The sequence below is a fragment of the Aythya ferina genome, assembly GCF_964211825.1.
Source record: "Aythya ferina genome assembly, chromosome: 2".
Classification (NCBI taxonomy): Eukaryota; Metazoa; Chordata; class Aves; order Anseriformes; family Anatidae; genus Aythya; species Aythya ferina.
In genome coordinates, this window is record NC_140297.1 from 127,861,865 (window position 1) to 127,880,986 (window position 19,122).

General features: G+C 38.2%; 1 protein-coding gene across 2 annotated transcripts in view; it reads right to left on the minus strand.

The window, feature by feature from the left end:
* The window catches only part of STAU2 (staufen double-stranded RNA binding protein 2), a 166,796-nt gene that overhangs the window by 102,100 nt on the left and 45,574 nt on the right, over positions 1-19,122 (minus strand). For both annotated transcript variants that reach the window (XM_084511024.1, XM_084511023.1), the window contains exons 6-8: positions 16,317-16,476; positions 10,579-10,686; positions 3,200-3,412 (exon numbers count right to left, since the gene is read on the minus strand). In XM_084511024.1, coding sequence (XP_084367150.1) covers positions 3,200-3,412; positions 10,579-10,686; positions 16,317-16,476 — 481 coding nt within the window. The remainder of the gene's footprint in view (positions 1-3,199; positions 3,413-10,578; positions 10,687-16,316; positions 16,477-19,122) is intronic.

Consider the following 19,122-nt stretch of genomic DNA (forward strand, 5'->3'; position numbering starts at 1 on the left):
TCCATCCTACAATGCAACTAAAAGCTTAGGGATATGGTTTAGTGGGGACTGTTAGTGTTAGGTCAGAGGTTGGACTCGATGATCTTGAGGTCTCTTCCAACCTAGAAATTCTGTGATTCTGTAAAGGTGAAGAAAGCTTACTCTGTTTGCATGCTATAGGAATTCAGCCTCAAATGCTTTTAGGCAGTGAAGATAGAGAAGAGAAAGAGAGGAATATCTCCAATGACTAGAAATGTTGCACACTGTGAGCCACCCACAAAGTATTACAGACAATAAACCTCAAAGTAATGTATCAAAATGCATTGCTAATGGGAGACCTGATCTGATGGTAGAAAACAAAAGATCTGAGAAACTGGTCTGTCCAAGATTACAAAGACAGGTGAAAAACTACAGTCCTTGCAAACTGTTTGTATTAGTTCTAAAATCCTTTTAGTACGTTATTATTCTTAATGCTCTGTCAAAACAAACAGCTATGAAAATATTGTTGGTAGAAGGAAAAGAGAAGAAATTAAGATTCAAACACATTTATCTGTGGTTATATTTAGTATATTTATATGCCACAACACAAGAGAAGTACTTACAAATATAAATGGCATTTGAATGCAAAATTGTCTTTATGTTATTGCAATATTTCCTCTTTCTGAAGGTATTTGCAGTATAAGAGAAGATGTAAATTAATGCGTATTTGAGGTTCTCAAATAATAGCAAACAAGTGGTCAAGAACCTAAAGAGATGATCAGCAATTGAAGGCAAAGACCGGAGAGGGATATTATATTAAGAAAGCTGTGCAGCAAATCCTTCCTAGTGTAACTGCTGAAGTCATTAGAGAAGATGTAGGTGAAAGAATGAAGACAATGTCATGCACAAGGGCAGCTGTGTGGGCAAGGAGCCAGGTGCAGACAAAGGGAAAGCAGGCTAAATAAAGTGTAGGCCATAAGATATAGCCTCATAAATATATATATATAGAAGTAAAAAGAAGTTATTGTCACTTTTTTTTTGATGCTCAAAGCACGTACAGGTTAAATTAAAAGAAACAGACACAATAAAAGCATTTCAGGAGTCCGGATATTCAAAAAATAAAAACTTCCTACGTATTTGGGTTATTTTGACTATTAATGTCTGTTTCTAAGACGACCAACTTTGGATAATTCAGTTTAAGACTGTAATGGTAAATGGTTTATAGTAAACTGAGAAGTTTTTACATTATTACACCCTTAGCATCTTTCATTTAAAATGAGACAAGCAGAGAAAATCACTCTTTTCAGATCTTGCAGCTTTCAGATCCTTGAAGCTGAAATGATGTTGATGGTTTTGCATGTAATAACATTTTATGATGATTTTTTCCTAGAAGTTTTTTGAGAATTATATCCTCTGAATATCAGTAGGAGCCAGGTATCTAATTACCCTAGATTTTCAGGAGAAATCATTTGTTCTGTTTTGAAGGCAAATGAAAAGTGAAAGATGATGGAGTACTTTGTACACTTTCCAAGTCCAGTTTTGCTATCTCCAAAGTATTTGCTTACTCTAGATGGCTGTTCCTGCACTCAGCATACTCAGTACACAGATACTGTATACAGCATACAGTATACAGCAGTCACTCATTTCTTATATTTATTTTCACAATCCATCTATGCAATACTCAATGAGGATTGAGTTCAAGCCATATTTCATACTCACACTGTGTTGGTGCAATGCTGCCTAGCCTAATATAACACAAGCTGTGGACATAGCTGTGCATTTCATCAAAACCTGTGCATCATTCCCATTGTTTTCTAATTCAGAAAAATTAAAAAGCTTTTTTTCCTCTCAGGAAAAGAGATGAAATTTAGGTCCTACAGCTATATTCCAAGGTACAGGGTTTGGACATGAAAGTTTCCTGATATTTCCTGCAGTTCTAGTCTTGAGGTTGCATATTATGAAGCAGAAGTAACTGTGTAACACTAGACAAAAAGTGACCAACTCTCCACCACCATCTACACCAATCTGTCATGAGTTTGAATGGTTAGGTATACATTACATGATATTATTTTGTATAGCTGTAAATGACTATCCAACATGCCAGACAATAGAAAGCCACGTACAAAAAGTTTAATTGCTGCCTCACAGAATAACACTTCCTAAAATAAAATGCAATGGAGAAGATTTTGACCATTTGCAAAAGCATCTTCATCTGGACTGAGGAGATGACAAGTTAATCTGATTAGCTGTACAATGCTGAGACTAGACAGTGATGCTTCATAAATATATGGACACTATGTGGCTGCTTTTGTCAGGTCAAGTGAAAGATTAATTAGCTCAGATGGTTCTTTGTTTCTATATGAATTCAGGATGAATACACAAACCAGGGCTAGTCACTGCAGATTGACTGAATTCTAGAAGTGGTAATAAATCTACTGCCACCAAGAGTAAAAGCATCATTTAAGAAACTTGAGCTCAGAAGAATTCAAAGCTTCTGAACAAAGCCTCATCAGTGCAGCAAGAGGCATATTAACATCCTCTGAGACAGCATATATTTTAATGGAGAGATGTTTCAAGGTCCACAAGTCCTCTGTGGGCTGGTCTGCAATTTTATTTTTTTTGAGCTGAAGAACAAATACTAACCTTAATACAGCCACATGAAACAAAGAAATTATTTTCCTTCAGAGCTTGACAAGTGACACACAAGGCTGAGATGTGAACAAACTCTTGTGTTTTGCTTTTTTTTTTTCCTAAATGTTTCAAGAACTACAACTGATTGAAGCTGAGCTCAGAAAACTCCCAAATCCAGCTCCATGAGAGGAGGAAGCTGGACTGTGCAACATTTTCCCAGATAACTACTATTTCATATTCTTCAAACTGAGGAGGGGAGAAAGAGAAGGGAGAAATCATATATTCCAATAAGGCCTCTCAAAGAAGATGATGCTTAAAATCTACACGACTGTACAGAACTGCTCGGAGGGTTCTATCCTCTACTACATTTGAACAAACTTCTGCTGATGTCAGTGATGTGAGCTGGGTTCTTAAGGGACAGCACCTTACAAGCCATTATGTCAGATAATTTCACAGCGCTGTAAGAATTTTTTAAAAAATACAGGTGTATTAGCACAAGCAGGTAACTATATTGACAGAAAATAGCAAGCAAGTCTTTACTGGCTTTAAATCTGAGTAACTGCTACTTTCTAAGCAAATATTCTTAGCTCTGACAGGGGCAGACACATACCTTTAATATTGTTTTCGGACGTTTTTTAAAGTAAAGTTTTGGCTTTTCAATAACAGGAAGAGGAGGAAGCTTCTTTAGTTCTTGTAGGACAGACATTGCAGCACGTTTCTTGGAGAGTTTCTTACTGTTCCCTTCTCCTTCTGCAGTGAATTCACCTACTGTAACTCGTGTAACAAAGCTCTTCATGTGAGGAGGTCCACTTTCTTTAATCACCTTTTAAACAAAAATAAATGGAGACAAATCACCCTATAAGAACATAACAATGTTTATATCTCTGCAATGTACTTACTACCAGTGCATTCTTTCTGGTAACTGAAGGCAACTGAATAGGTTTTCATAAAATCTGGACAAGTGTTAATTGCAGTACCAGGTTTGAGGATAGAAAATTAACACTGATTAGATAGCGCAAATTTAACTATCATATTCAGTGCTTCACAGAAAATACAGTAGACCTACATTTTCAAAATGTTTTATACATCAGTAACACAGTACATGGCAATAACAGATATTTAAACCAAGGCTACTGTTTTCTCCTTGCAAGGTGCTTCACATAGTGAAGAATTTTAATTCATGAAGGTCCACTAGGCTTTGCTATAGTCCATACAACCTATCCATACAACATATTCAAAACTATGTTTATATGACATCACTTTAATCTGTTCATTATTTTTTTTTGTTATCATTGAAATCTAGGTTGTTCATGCATGGTCCCAAACTTCCATCTTACAGGCCTGTATTTTTTATTAGGATATTTTATGTCCCAGCTGCAAACAGTGTTGCCTGCTCTCAACTCTTACCTTGCCACATAGCTCAGACAGATACCATGCACATTTGCAAGGCTGCCGTAGCATCGTCTCCACAACTCTCAGCTGCCCCTCCCAACAGTACAGGAAAGAAAAATCAAGAGAACCACCACAACTCACAAAAAAAAACAATCAGTTTTGAAATCTTTCATTCATTCATCCCTTTCTAAACATAACAAGGATGAAAGACAGTGAGAAAACCCATTTGAAGTACTCATCCTCTACTAAAAGTTGCAATAATATGAAAAAAATAAAACTGAGATGTTCTGAATGGTGCACCCTCCACTACATTTTTTCTGTTTTCACTTTTGCACACATGCAAGTCTCCTTTGAGGCGGTTATACTTTTAGAATGTAGTTACCCAACAAATCACAGTACTGCACGTGCTAAGATAACCATATATTCATGTATGCAACATTTATTGGTCTGGATAATGTCTATCAGGAATTAGAGACTTCATCTGGGAAAAGGTTCAGCTACTTTGTTTGATGGGCGGAAACAGCTACCTAATTTAATCTTTGTTGCATGTAATGTTTATAAGGAGAGATTAGAGCATCTGACAGGCACCTCGTTTCGTTGTCTTCAAAATCAATACAAATGCATACTTTTTCAGGAGGTGCAGCAACATCAAATCATTCATTGAAAAAGTGTAATTCTTGAGCAGAAGGAAATGGACGTAAAGGTGCTAGGGCCTTCTTGGTGCAATAACTGTTTTTTTAATGGGTTGAAACCTTCAACCTTAATATTATTACAACATGTTTTGTATTAAAGTTCTTTTTATCAAGGTCACGTCCCTTGCATTATTTAGTTTTGCTGTTATACTGTAATGAGGTCTCTTTAGGCTTGTATTTCTTTTTTAAGCTCTCTTTTGTGGCAATTTCACCCAGCAAATACAATTATCAGAGCATATATCAATAAAAAGACACAAAATGAAAATTAACAGACAACTTTGTCCGCATTTTCCCAGAACAAGACGGCATCTGTGCCAGCATGGGATTTTTACGTTGCAGTCTCGGAGTGTTCCCACTCTAAGATTCAAGGTAATAATTTCAGAAGTGTTTTCAAGATTACCTCACTTGAAAGTTGCCCACTAGCATTTCGCCACATGAGAAGGCGGCTGTGCTTTTGTGGCAGCTTCAGCCAGGGGATGCTGCACAGCCCGCACCAGAGCTGTGATGAGCCCAGTGCCAGGATTTCCCACCTGCAGGCACACGAGGGCTTTGTACCTGTGCTAAATGCCTTCAGCACGCTGCTTCCCTCTTTGTCCTAAAGGTGTAACCTTAATCAGTTGGTGCACAGGGCTACCCAAGTATTACAACACGTTGGCTGTAAAAAAGCAGGGCTGAATTAACATCACTAGGGTCCTTAATCTTTTTGTGGTCTTACTAATACCAGTATATAGGTGTTTCTACTTATATGCAATACAGTGCATTAATAAAATATACAACAATGCGTATACTGACCAGATGAAAAAGGACAAAATAACTTGCTTAAGAAACATAATTGCTGGGTTCCTTAAATATTACTTTTATATAAGTTTTCTCATATATATAAATGCATGCAAATATATATATGAAAAAGAATTTTAATACAAAACCCAACTGTATTTTCATATACATTAAAACATATATATGAAAATATATTTCTTAATATAAAACTAATGTATGTCGGCATGATTTTCATCTTTTAAACTTTTAGGTATGTGACACAAGGTAAATAATAGGCTGGAAAACATTCAAAACTGTTTCTTTGTTAGTGAGTACAAGAAAAAAAGAAAAGTCTGTATTGTCAAAGGAATGAACCTCATAGGATTTGGATAGGATCTGGATCCAGCTAAACATCCAAAATTGGTAATTTAGCAAAAAAAATATTTACCTAACAACATTTTTGGTTAAGCCCAGATTTTAGATCTTTTTATTCCATATGATTTCAAACAGTTGTTCTATAAGCCTTGGCACACAAAACACTTAAAAGAAATTCAGCTTTTGCTATCCAAGAACACTATATGCATTAGTACATTAAACCATTTCCTCAGTTGAAAGATATGACCTATGGATCAAATCATGGCTAATTTAAAGTTGAGAATTTGATTAAGGGTGACAGTTCAATACACTTTTCTTTTCTGTTCCACTGATTTAAAGAATAACTCTAGCAAGAGAAAACACATGGGGCCAAAACACATCTAAGGTCAAGTTACATCAAGAGTGAATTTGGCTCAATTTAATGAATCATGCTGACAAATGAAAAACAGCAGTATGATTTCAATGAAAGAGCAATGCTGCTTCAATTATTAAGGAGGCTACAGGTAGAAAATTCAAAAGACAGTGACAAGATTAAACAGACATTAAAAAAATAACAGAAAAGACAAAGAATGGGTCAACAAAAACATGTCACCTACATCCACGGTTATTTAGAAAATATCAATGTATCTCCATGTGCTTGTGTGGGCTGACATGCCAGATTTTCCCAGTTTAAACTAAAAAATCCTGGATGGTTTACTAAAACAGGAGAAGGAGAACTACTCAGTACGTCTATCATCCAGTCTGAAAGCCTTCATGCCCAGGAGGCCAGATGCCAGATGGGTGCAAAATGTTGAGAACTGGCTCAGCCTTTCAGAGTCAGCAGTTTGCTCCATTCCTGGCTCAAAATAATAAGCCTCTGCCTCACTGCGATCAGACTGGCACGCAACAAACTTCCCCTCTTTTTCCCAGCAGAGCATTGGAAGGGGATGATAGGGCACAAAATTTGTCTGTTCAGTCACTGCACCCCCTCACTTCTGATTCCAAGAATGAAACTGAGAATGAAAATAGTTTATTTTTCAAATCCAAATCCAAAGAAAAATACTGAAAATAAAACAGCAACCCAAAACATCCCAAGGCATCTAATGCCTGATATGAGTACTGTATCATTTCTATGTAGCTGTTCTAACACCTTAAGCTGTTGACCTCAGTTATGTCTTCTAGACTCACCTAACTCATTACTGGCAAGTTTGGAAAGAAAAAAACATTTATGTTGCAAGAGAACCAAAGAGGCAAGAATTCAGACTGTTTCCAAGGAGGAAATAATAATAAGAATGAGCATCTCAGAGCTATTATAACAATTCCTACAGAAAACAGTTTTGTATCCCTCTTAAAAATTGTTCATCAAGAGTCCCACATATGCTTTGAAAGCTGTATTTTGAATGGTAAGTTGATAAATAAAGGTTAAGTAAAGATACACCTATGGTCGGTATGGCATAAAGCTTGTTGTTTTTCAGAACTTTTATTTTAGTTATTGAATTAATAGATAGAAATTCCTTAAAATTCTTCCTAAAGCTCCAAGACAATTAAAACTATCCATATTATACAAAACAGGATGAACAGAATGAGTGCATAACTCCTTGTGGCAGAACAGCTGAAATGAAACCATGCACTGGTTCAACGTTCATATTCACACTGAAAAAAAAAAGAAAACCACTGGGTTCTGCATGCTCTCCTTGTTTTGCACCCCTTATGCAATTCTGAGAATGTGTTTACATAGAGCTTTACATATCTTTATGACCATTACTTGGTTGCATAACACAGCACTGTTGGAACATTTGCTAAAGCTTCATGAAGAAAAGGCAGATCACTTTATAGCTATCGCACAAAAAAAATGCTAGAGAAAGCTTTGATGCCTGCCTGGAATAACACAAAGCCATTTGTAAATAAAATCCTATTAGAAACATCAGATCCTGGGGATTACCCATAATTGCTTAGCAGATTTATTGAAATATAAGCCAGTACCAAGTTAAATCAAAACTCTATTTTAAAATGTCACCTACACTTAGATTTAAAGGCAGGAAATAACACAAAACTTGTCAGGAGAGCAAGAAAACGTCTTTTTCAACGTTGTTAACATTCTTTGGCAAGGGACACATTAGACTTTTCCCATACTGAGCATCTCTGCCTTCATTCTCTCCTTACTAAATGCTCTCCCTTAAACAAGCTAAATCACAGGAATGAAGTTAAGAGCATATTCAAAGCACTACCCCTCTTTCCATTCCAACATCCAAGCTATTCTTTGATCCATGACCATTCACCTCGCTGTATTTTAGTATACTGACTTGTATGGAACTATTCCAAATACTTTTAAATACTTAAGGTAGAAAATGACTTATGTGAAAACTGAAACATTAATTACAACCTTCCTTTTTGAAACACAGGCATGGATTTCCATTTTGTCTGATCTTACACAGGAATTGCATTCTTTCCACATAGCTGCAAATTGATACACCAACACCCCAGACACCTCAGTTTTACCCTTCAAGATTTTACTTTCTTAATATTCTAGTTAGTTTATATGGTATTTATTGCAATTATAGACCATATACATAAAGCACAAATCCATTTGTTAAACCAAGGAATTCCTTGGTCAAAATCAACAGTCAGTATCTTTGGCTCACTTACCTCCCTTCTGACAGATTTCTCAGAAGGTCCAAATAGCTCATCTGACATTGGCCAACCCATGGATATGGGCCAAACACAGCAGTAAATTGTATAAAGCACACTGTACGAGATGCCACACCATTATTTATTTTTTGGTATGCAAATATGTGCATATACTTCAAACGGAAAAATGACTGGAGAAAACAACCATCACCAGTATAGGCACTACCCATGTCCTTTTCATAGTTACTCAGTATACATGCACAACAATACGCAGAAAAGTAAAAGCCAACAATTTTAACATACCACTTACATCAGCTTTTTCTGCATTAATTAAATAAATAAATAAAAATAGATTGGAAGTCTGGTGGTTCCTAACACAATAACATCAGATTTTTACAACTAGTTTGTGTAAGAACTTTCTCATCGGAAAAATTCTGCTGTTGCGATCACTCACTCTCCCAGCCAGTTCATTGATTGCATTGGAGCTATTCCAAATATTCTTTGTTACTTAAGGTAAACAAAGGTGTCAGAGGCAGATTCATAGATAAAGGCTTAAGTAGAGACAGATAAGGAATCAAACAGTGTAGAAGATAAAAAGATAGTCTTGATTTTCTGAAAACAGAGCATCACATGCAAAGTATCTTAATGGGAACTTTTGTACTGTATGAATGCTTACACAAAGATTGTCTGACTCTATTTTGAAGATTATTTCAAGTCAGATTGAGCATGGCCACTAATTCGAATGTTTAGCATTATAAAACAGATACTTGAACTGTCTTTCTACCATCCACTGGTTTCCAACCAAATATTAGGGTTATAATTCTTTTGAAAGAGCACCTAATTTAATAATAAAAAGTCAGTATCTTAGATTTTGACATTATCTACCTGGACTTGTGCAAAGCATTTGATACTGTCTCACACAATATCCTTGTCTCTAAATTGGAGAGACACAGATTTGATGGATGGACCACTCAATGGCTAAGGAATTGGCTGGATGGTCACGCTCAAGTTGTTGCAGACAACGGCTCAATGTCCAGGTGGAGATCAGTAGCAGTGTTCCTCAGGGGCAGCATTGGTACCACTGCTGTTTAGCATCTTTGTCAGTGACATCGACAGCAAGATCAAGAGCACCCTCAGCAAGTTTTCCAATGACACCAAGCTGTGTGGTGCAGTCGACGGACACACTGGAGGGAAGGGATGCCATCCAGAGGGACCTGGACAGGCTTGAGAGTTGGGCCTGTGCAAACCTCATGAGGTTTAACAAGGCCAAGTGCAAGGTCCTGCATCTGGGCCAGCGGAATCCCAAGCACAAATACAGGGTGAGAGAATAGATTAGGAGCAGCCCTGATGAGAAGGATCTGAGGGTTTTGATGGATGAGAAGCTCAACATGAGAGAGCAATGTGAGCTTGCAGCCCAGAAAGCCAACCATATCCTGGGCTTCATTAAAAGAAGCATTGCCAAAGGTTGAGGGAGGTGATTCTTCCCCTCTACTTTGTTCTGGTGAGACTCCACCTGGAGCCCTGCATTCACTTCTGGGGTCCTCAGCACAAGAAGGACATGGACCTACTAGAACGAGTCCAGAGGAGAGTCACAAAGATGATCAGAGGGCTGGAGCACCTCTCCTGTGAAGACAGGCTGAGGGAGTTGTGGTTGTTCAACCTGGTGAATAGAAGGCACTAGGGAGGCCTCATAGTGATTTTCCAATATTTGAAGGGGGCCTATGTGAAAGCTGTGGAGGGACTCTTTGTTAGCAAGTGTAGGGATAGGACAAGGAATAATGCTTTTAAACCAAAAAAGGTACATTTAGATTAGATATTCAGAAGAAATTCTGTACTATGTGGTAGGCACTGGCACAGGTTGCCCAGAGAAGCTGTGGATGCCCCATCCCTGGAGGTGTTCAAGGCCAGGCTGGATGGGGCTTTGAGCAACCTGATCTGTTGGGAGGTGTCCCTGCCCATGGCAGAGGGTTGGAATTAGATGATCTTTAAGGCCCCTTCCAACCCAAACCATTCTGTGATTCTATGAGTTTGATACATTACCAAAATTATCTATTTATAACTTACATGAATTTAACTGTTATATTCATAAAGAACTAACTTCTCAACTGTGTTAAATGTTAGTGTTTTTTTAATACCTTCTAAGCAAACGTACATGTAGAACACATACCTCAAAACTGACGGGTATATTGCGCTTCAAAGCAATTTCAAACACTACACTTATCTCAGACTTGTTTGCATCTTTATCTTCTTCTGTTTCTTTTCCTGCTTCTCCATTCTGAAAATGAAGAACATGTGATCATAATAATTTTTTTAGAAGATAAAAAGTAATATAACATGCTCTTTTCCCCACTTCTCAGACACTTCTGAGTTCTCTGGTCACACTGCAAATCAGTGTTCATATACCCATCTCAGCACCCCACTACCAGCCACCTGCTGACCTGTGAATATACATGTATATATATATATATATATATATGATGCAATTATGCTTCACATTAAAGTAGCATGTACACATTATTTTATAAACTAACAACAGATAACAAAATAACTTGTACAAATTAGCCATTAATAAGGCACGGTTAATTATCATCTGAATACATGCTTCAAACATGAGTATTGAAGAACCTGTGACCTGCTTTATAGTCTCTCTGTGGGTACCCCTTCCAAGCAAGTCTCCTACACTTGCTAAGAAGGGCTGAAGACTGTACTTCTCTCAGAAGAAATTCAGTGAATCACCCCCACACTTAGACTGGGTCACCAGGTTACAGGTGTCCTCAGCAGGTCCAGCTGTTTAATGGCCCCTCCGTAGACTTCCCTCTGGGAGTTATGACCAGTATGAAAAGGTAGTGACAGAGAACAGCTTGCTCAACACAGAACTTTATTTATTTATCCATAGGAACATAACAAACAGAGAGGATAAGAGAGAAAAAAACAAAAGGCATATGCAAACATTATCCTGCCTAAAATTCAGCTTTGCTTTGCACTTTAGGTAAGTCCTATTTTTCTCAGACAACCAACAGCATGGGGACCAAACAGTTATCGCCTTCTGCAACTGCTGCCTTTTGGTGTTTGCCCCCAGGACACGCTTTCCTTAGTTCCCAGAGGTTTATCTCTCAGCTACTTTCAAACTGCAACACTCTGAATGTTTCAAACTGGGATCTCTCAACAACCTTCTAGCCTTGGCTAGAATCCTAAATTTTTATTAGTGGAGGTAAACATCAAAGAAGTTTGGGCTGAACTAGGTGGATTCCTGCAGTTTCCATCTTACATAATAAAGTCTGATCTAAATCTTCAACCACTAGCACAGCTACAAAATCCAGACACTGAAGCTAAAAAACAACATCAAAAAGCATTAGGCTCTTCACAATAACAATGACATTTATCAATACTGTATCTACCATTTGTCAATTCTTAATGTCTAGTTTATCTAACATAAAGCAGGACCAGATATTGCAGCTGTAGTCAAGTATAACATGGAGACTTGGAGCACTGTTTGTCTGACTGGTTGCAAAATTTTGACTCTGAAAAAGCAATTTAGTTCCCTGCAATTGATCTGGAGCTAAATACAAGACAAAACTGATAAACTCTGTAGAACCTGCTGAAAATAAAGGGTACAGTGTAAAGCTGCAACAAGGGCAGTTAGAATGAAATTATGTAGGACCTCTAGCTCATTTCATATAATGGAATGTAAAGTACTATTGAAATCAGGAATGTAGGTCATTATAGGACAAGCAAAGCATTGATTCAGTGAAGGACTTAAGTTTGCTGAGAATAATCATCTGAACAGAGTTAAAAGGACAATATTTAAAAGTCAAAATGTATTTTCAGATACACAGAATATCAAACGAAAAGTGGATTAACAACCTTAATGAAAATCTTATTCAATATGATGTTCAATTAAGTTTGATATATAAAGGATGCTGATAATCTGAAAGGCAGATAAAAAAGCCAAATGGATGAACAGCTGGTTAGAGAACAACTTTACACAGAGACACTATCAGTTCTACAAAAAGAAAAAAAATTACTTAAGCATAAACTGTAAATACATATAGGGGACAGATATTGGATAGCTCTTGGCTAGATTTAGCAAAGACAAGAACTATTACATAGAAAATGAAGTTAGATGAATTTAGCTTCATTTAGCTTCAAACCATATAATTTATCTTTGAAAGACGGAATAATTAGTCACTTGCATAATTTGCATAACATAATATACAGTTCCCTGGTCTTGACATTGAGTGCACTTGGCCAGCAAGCCTTTAAGTCAATAATTTTTACGTTTTCCAGCTACACTCTAGCTTAACCAGATATATGGACTCCAATGTAGAAATAAGTGTTTAAAATTTCCCAATTAGTACAAACACACTGGTACAGAAAATCACTGAAAGTCCCTTCTGCCCTTAAAATTTCAGTCCTCGTATTTTTTTCCACCAAACACAGCAGAGAGTTTTAACTGCAAGTGGAAACTAGGGAGGAACACAGACTTTAAGGCTCAGGCCTTAGTACTGAGCAATGAAGTTTCAAGCCTTAGTCATCTGACTTCCCCAGATTCAGGAAGGTAAAATACGTTCAGGAGTGTCCCAAGTACTTTGAATTTAAATTTGATCCTCATTCCAGAACTGACACTTTAATTGTAAGGCCTTTCTTAGCCTCAAATCTATGAGACAGCAAGGTGCTTTGGCAGGCACACAATAGTTCTTTCATGAGAGCAGCTTCAGATTCACCTATACTGCTGCGCTGTTCGCTGCTTGTTTCTTCTTTCTGCTCTCACCTTCTGCTTTCCACACATTTGTGCAGGGAATTATTAAAATGATAGTATTCTTTTTCAATGGTTTAAAAAGGGTAAGTAATTTTACCCTTAACTAAGTTTTAAAAAAAAAAAAAAAAAAAAGGAAAACATAGATGGAAGAAGAATATATATAAGCATCATAAAGCAAATACAGTTCTGAAGGCCAGAGGTTAAAACCATGTACTTATTGCGCTATTTTCCACAGATCCCATTCCAGTGAAGTTCACTGAGTTACTAATGGGATGCAGGGCTAGATCAGTCTCAGCAGGTCTATTGTCAGCCAGGTTTTGGTCAACAGCAAGTTGAAGTGTCCAGTGACCAGTGTACCCTTGCAGCCCAAAGGGACAAGAGTACTCTGGGGTGCATCAAGTACAGCATTGCTAGCTGGTTGAGGGAAGGGATTGTCCCGCTCTACTCTGCTCTGGTGTGGCCTCACCTCGAGCACTGTGTGCAGTTCTGGGTGCCACAGGACATAAAACTATTAGAGGGTATGCAAAAGAGGACTACAAAGATGGTAAGGGGTCTACAGGGCAAGACAGGGGGAGTGGCTGAGGTCCCTTGGTTTGCTGAGCCCAGAGCAGAGCAGGCTGAGGGGAGGCCTCATGGCAGCCTGCAGCTCCATCACGAGGGGAGTGGAGGGGGAGGCGCTGAGCTCTGCTCTCTGGGGACAGCGACAGGACCCGAGGGAACAGTATGGCGCTGGGACAGGGAAGGGTCAGGCTGGGGGTTAGGGAAAGGTTCTACACCCAGAGGGTGGTTGGGCACTGGGACAGGCTCCCCAGGGCAGTGGTCACAGCACATAGACCGTCAGAGTTCAAGAAGCATTTGGACAACACTCTCAGAGACATGGTCTGATTTTTGGGTGGTCTTGTGTGGATTTGATGGTCCTTGTAGGCCCCTTCCAACTCAGGATATTCTGTGATTCTCTCTCCCCACTCTGCTCTCAGTGGAAGCACAGTGGAAGTGCCTAGGGCATATAGCTTTAATGCATGCATGAGGTGTCATGAATCATGCATCCTCGCTGGCTGATCCCAACAGGTCACTTCTGCTGAAGGAAGCAGGGCTCAAGTGAGCTGGAGCAAGTTCCATGGTGAAGACATATCCCACCACTCTGCAATTCACATGACCAGCAATAGGGAGGTACCCAAACCTTGGCACCATGAGGTCTTAGCTCTGCTTCAACCTGACACTTCTCCAGACAGCTGCACCCAACTCTATACAACGCAGCTCTCCCATGCAACATTTTCCAGTAAGCCATGTCTCTTCATGGGTCAGAGTCAGAGATGATTCTTCATCATCACTGCCCCACAGCCAGCTCCCTTTAGCCTCAGCATGACCAATCCACATGTGTTTTATTTAGGACTTCAGTTTCCTACACACAGACACCTGATATTGTCATCCTATGTTATCCCATCTGGTCTTCAGCTGCTGAACTCCCACAGATCTTACCAGTAACTACATGACTGTCTTGCCTAACCCACAGTATTCTCTCCTGACAATTCCTCCCTAATTTTTCGCATAGCTTATAGTGGACTTGATTCATTTTACATACATTATTTATTGTGGTAAAGAGAATACAGTCACTTTGCTACCTCATGAGAGAGACAACAATAGAGAATGCTACAAGAAGTTAGGAAACTCAACGTGCCATGACTACATCTTGTAAAAGCCAGCAAATCCAAATAGACACTAATTAAAACAGATACTAAATAGACCTGATCAGACAAGAATGTTCATTAAAGATTTTACTTCTTTTGCTAGGTAAATACCATACATACACAGGCTATAAAAACAGTATATAAATCAGGCATGCACCCATGTTACTTATATATATTATTTACTTCCATTTATGACTTACTATCCAATGCAGTTGGATAAGAATAGTCCACTTTCTAATCTCATTAACTCCTATCTTGAATTCAAATAATCTTCTTATAAAATATGTTAAACATAATTTCAAAGAATTTCAACTAAGAATATGTTGAGCTGAAAGTATGTTTCCATAATATGAGATTCCCACTCAGGATTGCACTTAAGATTTATCATCAACTGATACATTTATCTGGAAACCAGAAAGAAAGGAAGGGAATGAACACTGAAAAAGAAACTGATTCTTCCTAAGACTTCCAGTATTATTTTTTTAACAAATTTTCTGTTAAAAAAAAAAAAAAACACACAAAAAACACAAACAAATGATATGAAATAAGTGAATTTGAAGAGAACTTCCTGATCCACAAAAATGACATAGCAAAACAAAAGGGTGAGTCAAAGTCTCTTTGGATCTAAAGGAACAAATAGATCCAGGGTGAGGCAGAAAGAACATGTATCTTTCTATGACAAAAAAAAATTCCATTCTTAAAAAGTAGCTTAGAACAACTATACAAGACACTGAAGATACTTTCAGTAATGTTTTGTATTGTGCACAGGATTTTAGCAGGCATCATCAGAAACAGCATAGAAAAAGAAAAATAAAAAAAGTTTGTCTCGTATTGCTCATTTTTTAAAATAATTTTATTTGTATTTGTCCTTTTCATTTGCAAAGATTATTCTGTGATTAATTTTCTGCTAAAATATTTTTTTAATATGCCACTATTTTCATTTTAAGTAGCAATATACACCATTTATATACACAGCAGTGAGAAAGCTAATTATTCAAAAAAGGACTAAATAGCTGAAAGACTAAACACATCAGACAGCTGTGCAGTAGATGTCAGTGAGCTCTGTCACGGTCTTAGGTACTCTGGAGACAAAGTCACTTTTATGGCACAACAGACGTTTAAGATTAATAATTCATTCTTCATGAAGCCACTGTTTAAATCAACATTTTCTGGACTTTTGGTATGAACTAATATTTTTTTCTTCTAATTTTTCTTTAATCTGTTGGCAATCTCATCTTTAAAATACATGCTTATTTTTACTATTTAAGTCTTGCTCTATGGTAGATGTGCAGTCATAAAGAAATAACACTAACCATTTGTTCATATTGCTTCTCTGTTACTAAGGCTAATATGAGAAAAAAGCACTAAAAACTAAACATTCAAAAACTGGTAAGTAGATTGTTGGACTTGGTACCTTAATGTGAAGATTGGGAACAGTACGCTTTCTGAAACACAAACCTGAGGTAATTTTTCTGGAATAGGCTCATTCTGGAGAGCTTGAAGGGCCTTCATTGCAGCATTATGTCTAGCAGCTTGACGAGTCTTTCCTTCACCAAAAAACTCACTGTTGCCAACAGTTAACTGGACATAGAATATTTTAGGCACTGGGCAGTGATACCTGTAAAGAAGTCATGAACAAATTAATGTAAACCTATACGTAAGAAAGTAGCAATGCAAGTCATGAATTTTAACCATCAACTGTATGCAATACAGAGCAGTATTTAGGAGTACAACCAACGTTATCTTTGCTCACGTAGTAATACCCAGCACTCAGATACATGACCATTCATCATCACGGCCACTGGTAATTCTGATGGCAGCACGTACATGCATGCCAGATCTTCACCCACATTTCCATGCCTCTGCAACAAGCTGTGCTTCATGTCAGCAGCCCACCTCTGCCCTGTTTCAGGTCTGAGTTTTGAGAGGATTAGCCCCAGAACTGAAAGTTCCTGTATAAGCCACCAATTCCTGTTGCAGGATAAAGTGGCATGGAGGAAGAAGAAACATAAGGTCTCTCACACAAAGGCTCTGAAACAAGCCTGCGTAGCTCAGCTCCTGGGGACGACAGATGGAAAGCCAGATGTCAGAGAGTGAGGGACCTGGATGATGTACTTCTGGACCCTATAATGTCAAGTATTTAAATTGTTGTAGAGGATAAGAAGGACTTCTCTTCCAAAAGTGTAACAGAGGGTAGGGAGAAGCACTCCTCCAGCACTGTGGTAGCCAAACATTTTGCAGGCACTGAAAGAAAAGCATCAATCACCACCCCACTGTCTTCCCTTTTTCTCCCCCTTACAGAAAATTTTCCAAATATGATGGCAGGGTTTGTTGTTTTGAATAGGTTTGAGAGGAATTGAAAAAAAGGTAAAGCAAAAAAATGAAAAGTTTTCCTATGAAGCAGCACAGCTGGTTCCTCAATGGAAGCACTACCTTTATTCATATCATCAACTCTATTTTCAGTAATAAAAACAGCTAACCCAATCCACGCTCCCTACCCTGAAACATGTCTCTTGCTAGCAGAGAATGAAGAAAAAGAGATAATGCCATTATTGGTTTGGGGAGGTCCTGTCACAGCACTGTGGCAACTACAAACATAACAACTTGTCTTCATAAAAGTATTCCCCATCACTACCACCCCTGACTCAGAAAAAGTAATTCAGCACAGATTTTTTTTTTTATTGTAGTCACTGTTAAAATTATAATCTTAACAGAAAATCATGAATAAAGTCCTCGAATCGTACTCTAAATAGGTAAGGGAATTTGCTTCATGCTCTATGGTCTAGTCTGCCTGAGGCTCCTTTCTCAGTGTCTCTTCTAACACACTGGAGATTTCTTCCCTGGAAAAAATACACGCATATCAGAAGTGTTTTCTCATTTATGAAACATAACTTTACAACAACGTAAAAAAAGCCTGGAATTCTGAAAGCTTGGCCAAGAGCTAGGTCCATCACAACAAAATTAGAATCACTCAAAAGCACAGCAACATACTACATTTCTCCTTCTTCCTCTTAAAGGATCCTTATTAAAATGTGCTCTCTTTGTTTCTGTCTTGACATAGGTAGTGATTTTTGTATGAATACTTTCTTAATTTTCATTAATAACTGTAACTGATTTGTTTCAATTATAAAATAAAATACAGTCTTGTTCAGTTAGCAGCACACTACAAATCAAATCAAGTGCGAATAAGCACTCCAGTCTCAGTGTCCCTGAACTTTGTGCCTAGTTCTAACAATACATTTATATGGAAAGAGCAAAACCATAACACTGGCTCCAACAAGCCTCCAGCTATAGGGCCTTGGAGGGGTGAGCTAAGTTGCCTTTATGACATGCAAGAAGTGGGTACTTTCTTTGCTTTCCTGTTTACAGTTTAACACGGTTATAGGGAATTATTAAGGCTTGGAAATGCATTTTCCTATGTAATATTTTCATAAAATTATAGAATAACTTGGGTTGGAAAGGATCCTGGAGGTTATTTGGTCTAGTACAGTGCCCAAAGCAGGGTCAAACTCCAAAGCTACAGCATCTTTTTCAGGCATTGTCCAAGGTGTTTTGGATATCTCCAAAGATGGAGATTCCAAAGGCAATTCAACACATTCTCTAGGCAATCTGCTGTAGTTTCTGACTGCTCTTTCTGGAAGAACTTCTTTTTTTCTCACATATAGCTGTAACTTCCCTTGCTGAAACACGTATCCGTTGCCTCTTAACTTCTTCTTGTGCATTGCTTTGTCTTCTTTACAACCACTCATCTTACAGGTGAAGACCACAGTCAGCTCTCCACCCCTACTTAGTTTCCTCTTCCCCAAACTAAACAAACATGGCTCTTTTAGCATCTTCTCATACATCATGAGAAAGTCATGACTGATGCACTCCAGAAACCTGGATTGCTTGTGCCCTGCTGTGCTCTACCTGCAGATACCAGGGTGGTCAAAGTCTGCCCCATGAGGATCAGGGCTTGTGACCACGAGGCTTCTTCCAATTATGTGAAAAACACCTCATCTACTTCTTCATGATCATGCAGTCTGTAGGAGACACCCACCACAATATAGCCCACATTGGTCTGCCCTCCTGTCCTAACCCATCAGGTGTCTCATTATTCATCCCGTGGCAGAGCTCCGTGCATTCCCACCACGCACATACATGTAAAGCACAACACACCGCCCTTGCCACGTCGACCTGTCCTTCCTAAAGATGCACACATCAATTACAGCACTCCTGATGCATGAGCTATCCCAACACATCTCTCTGATTCCAGTGAGGTTGT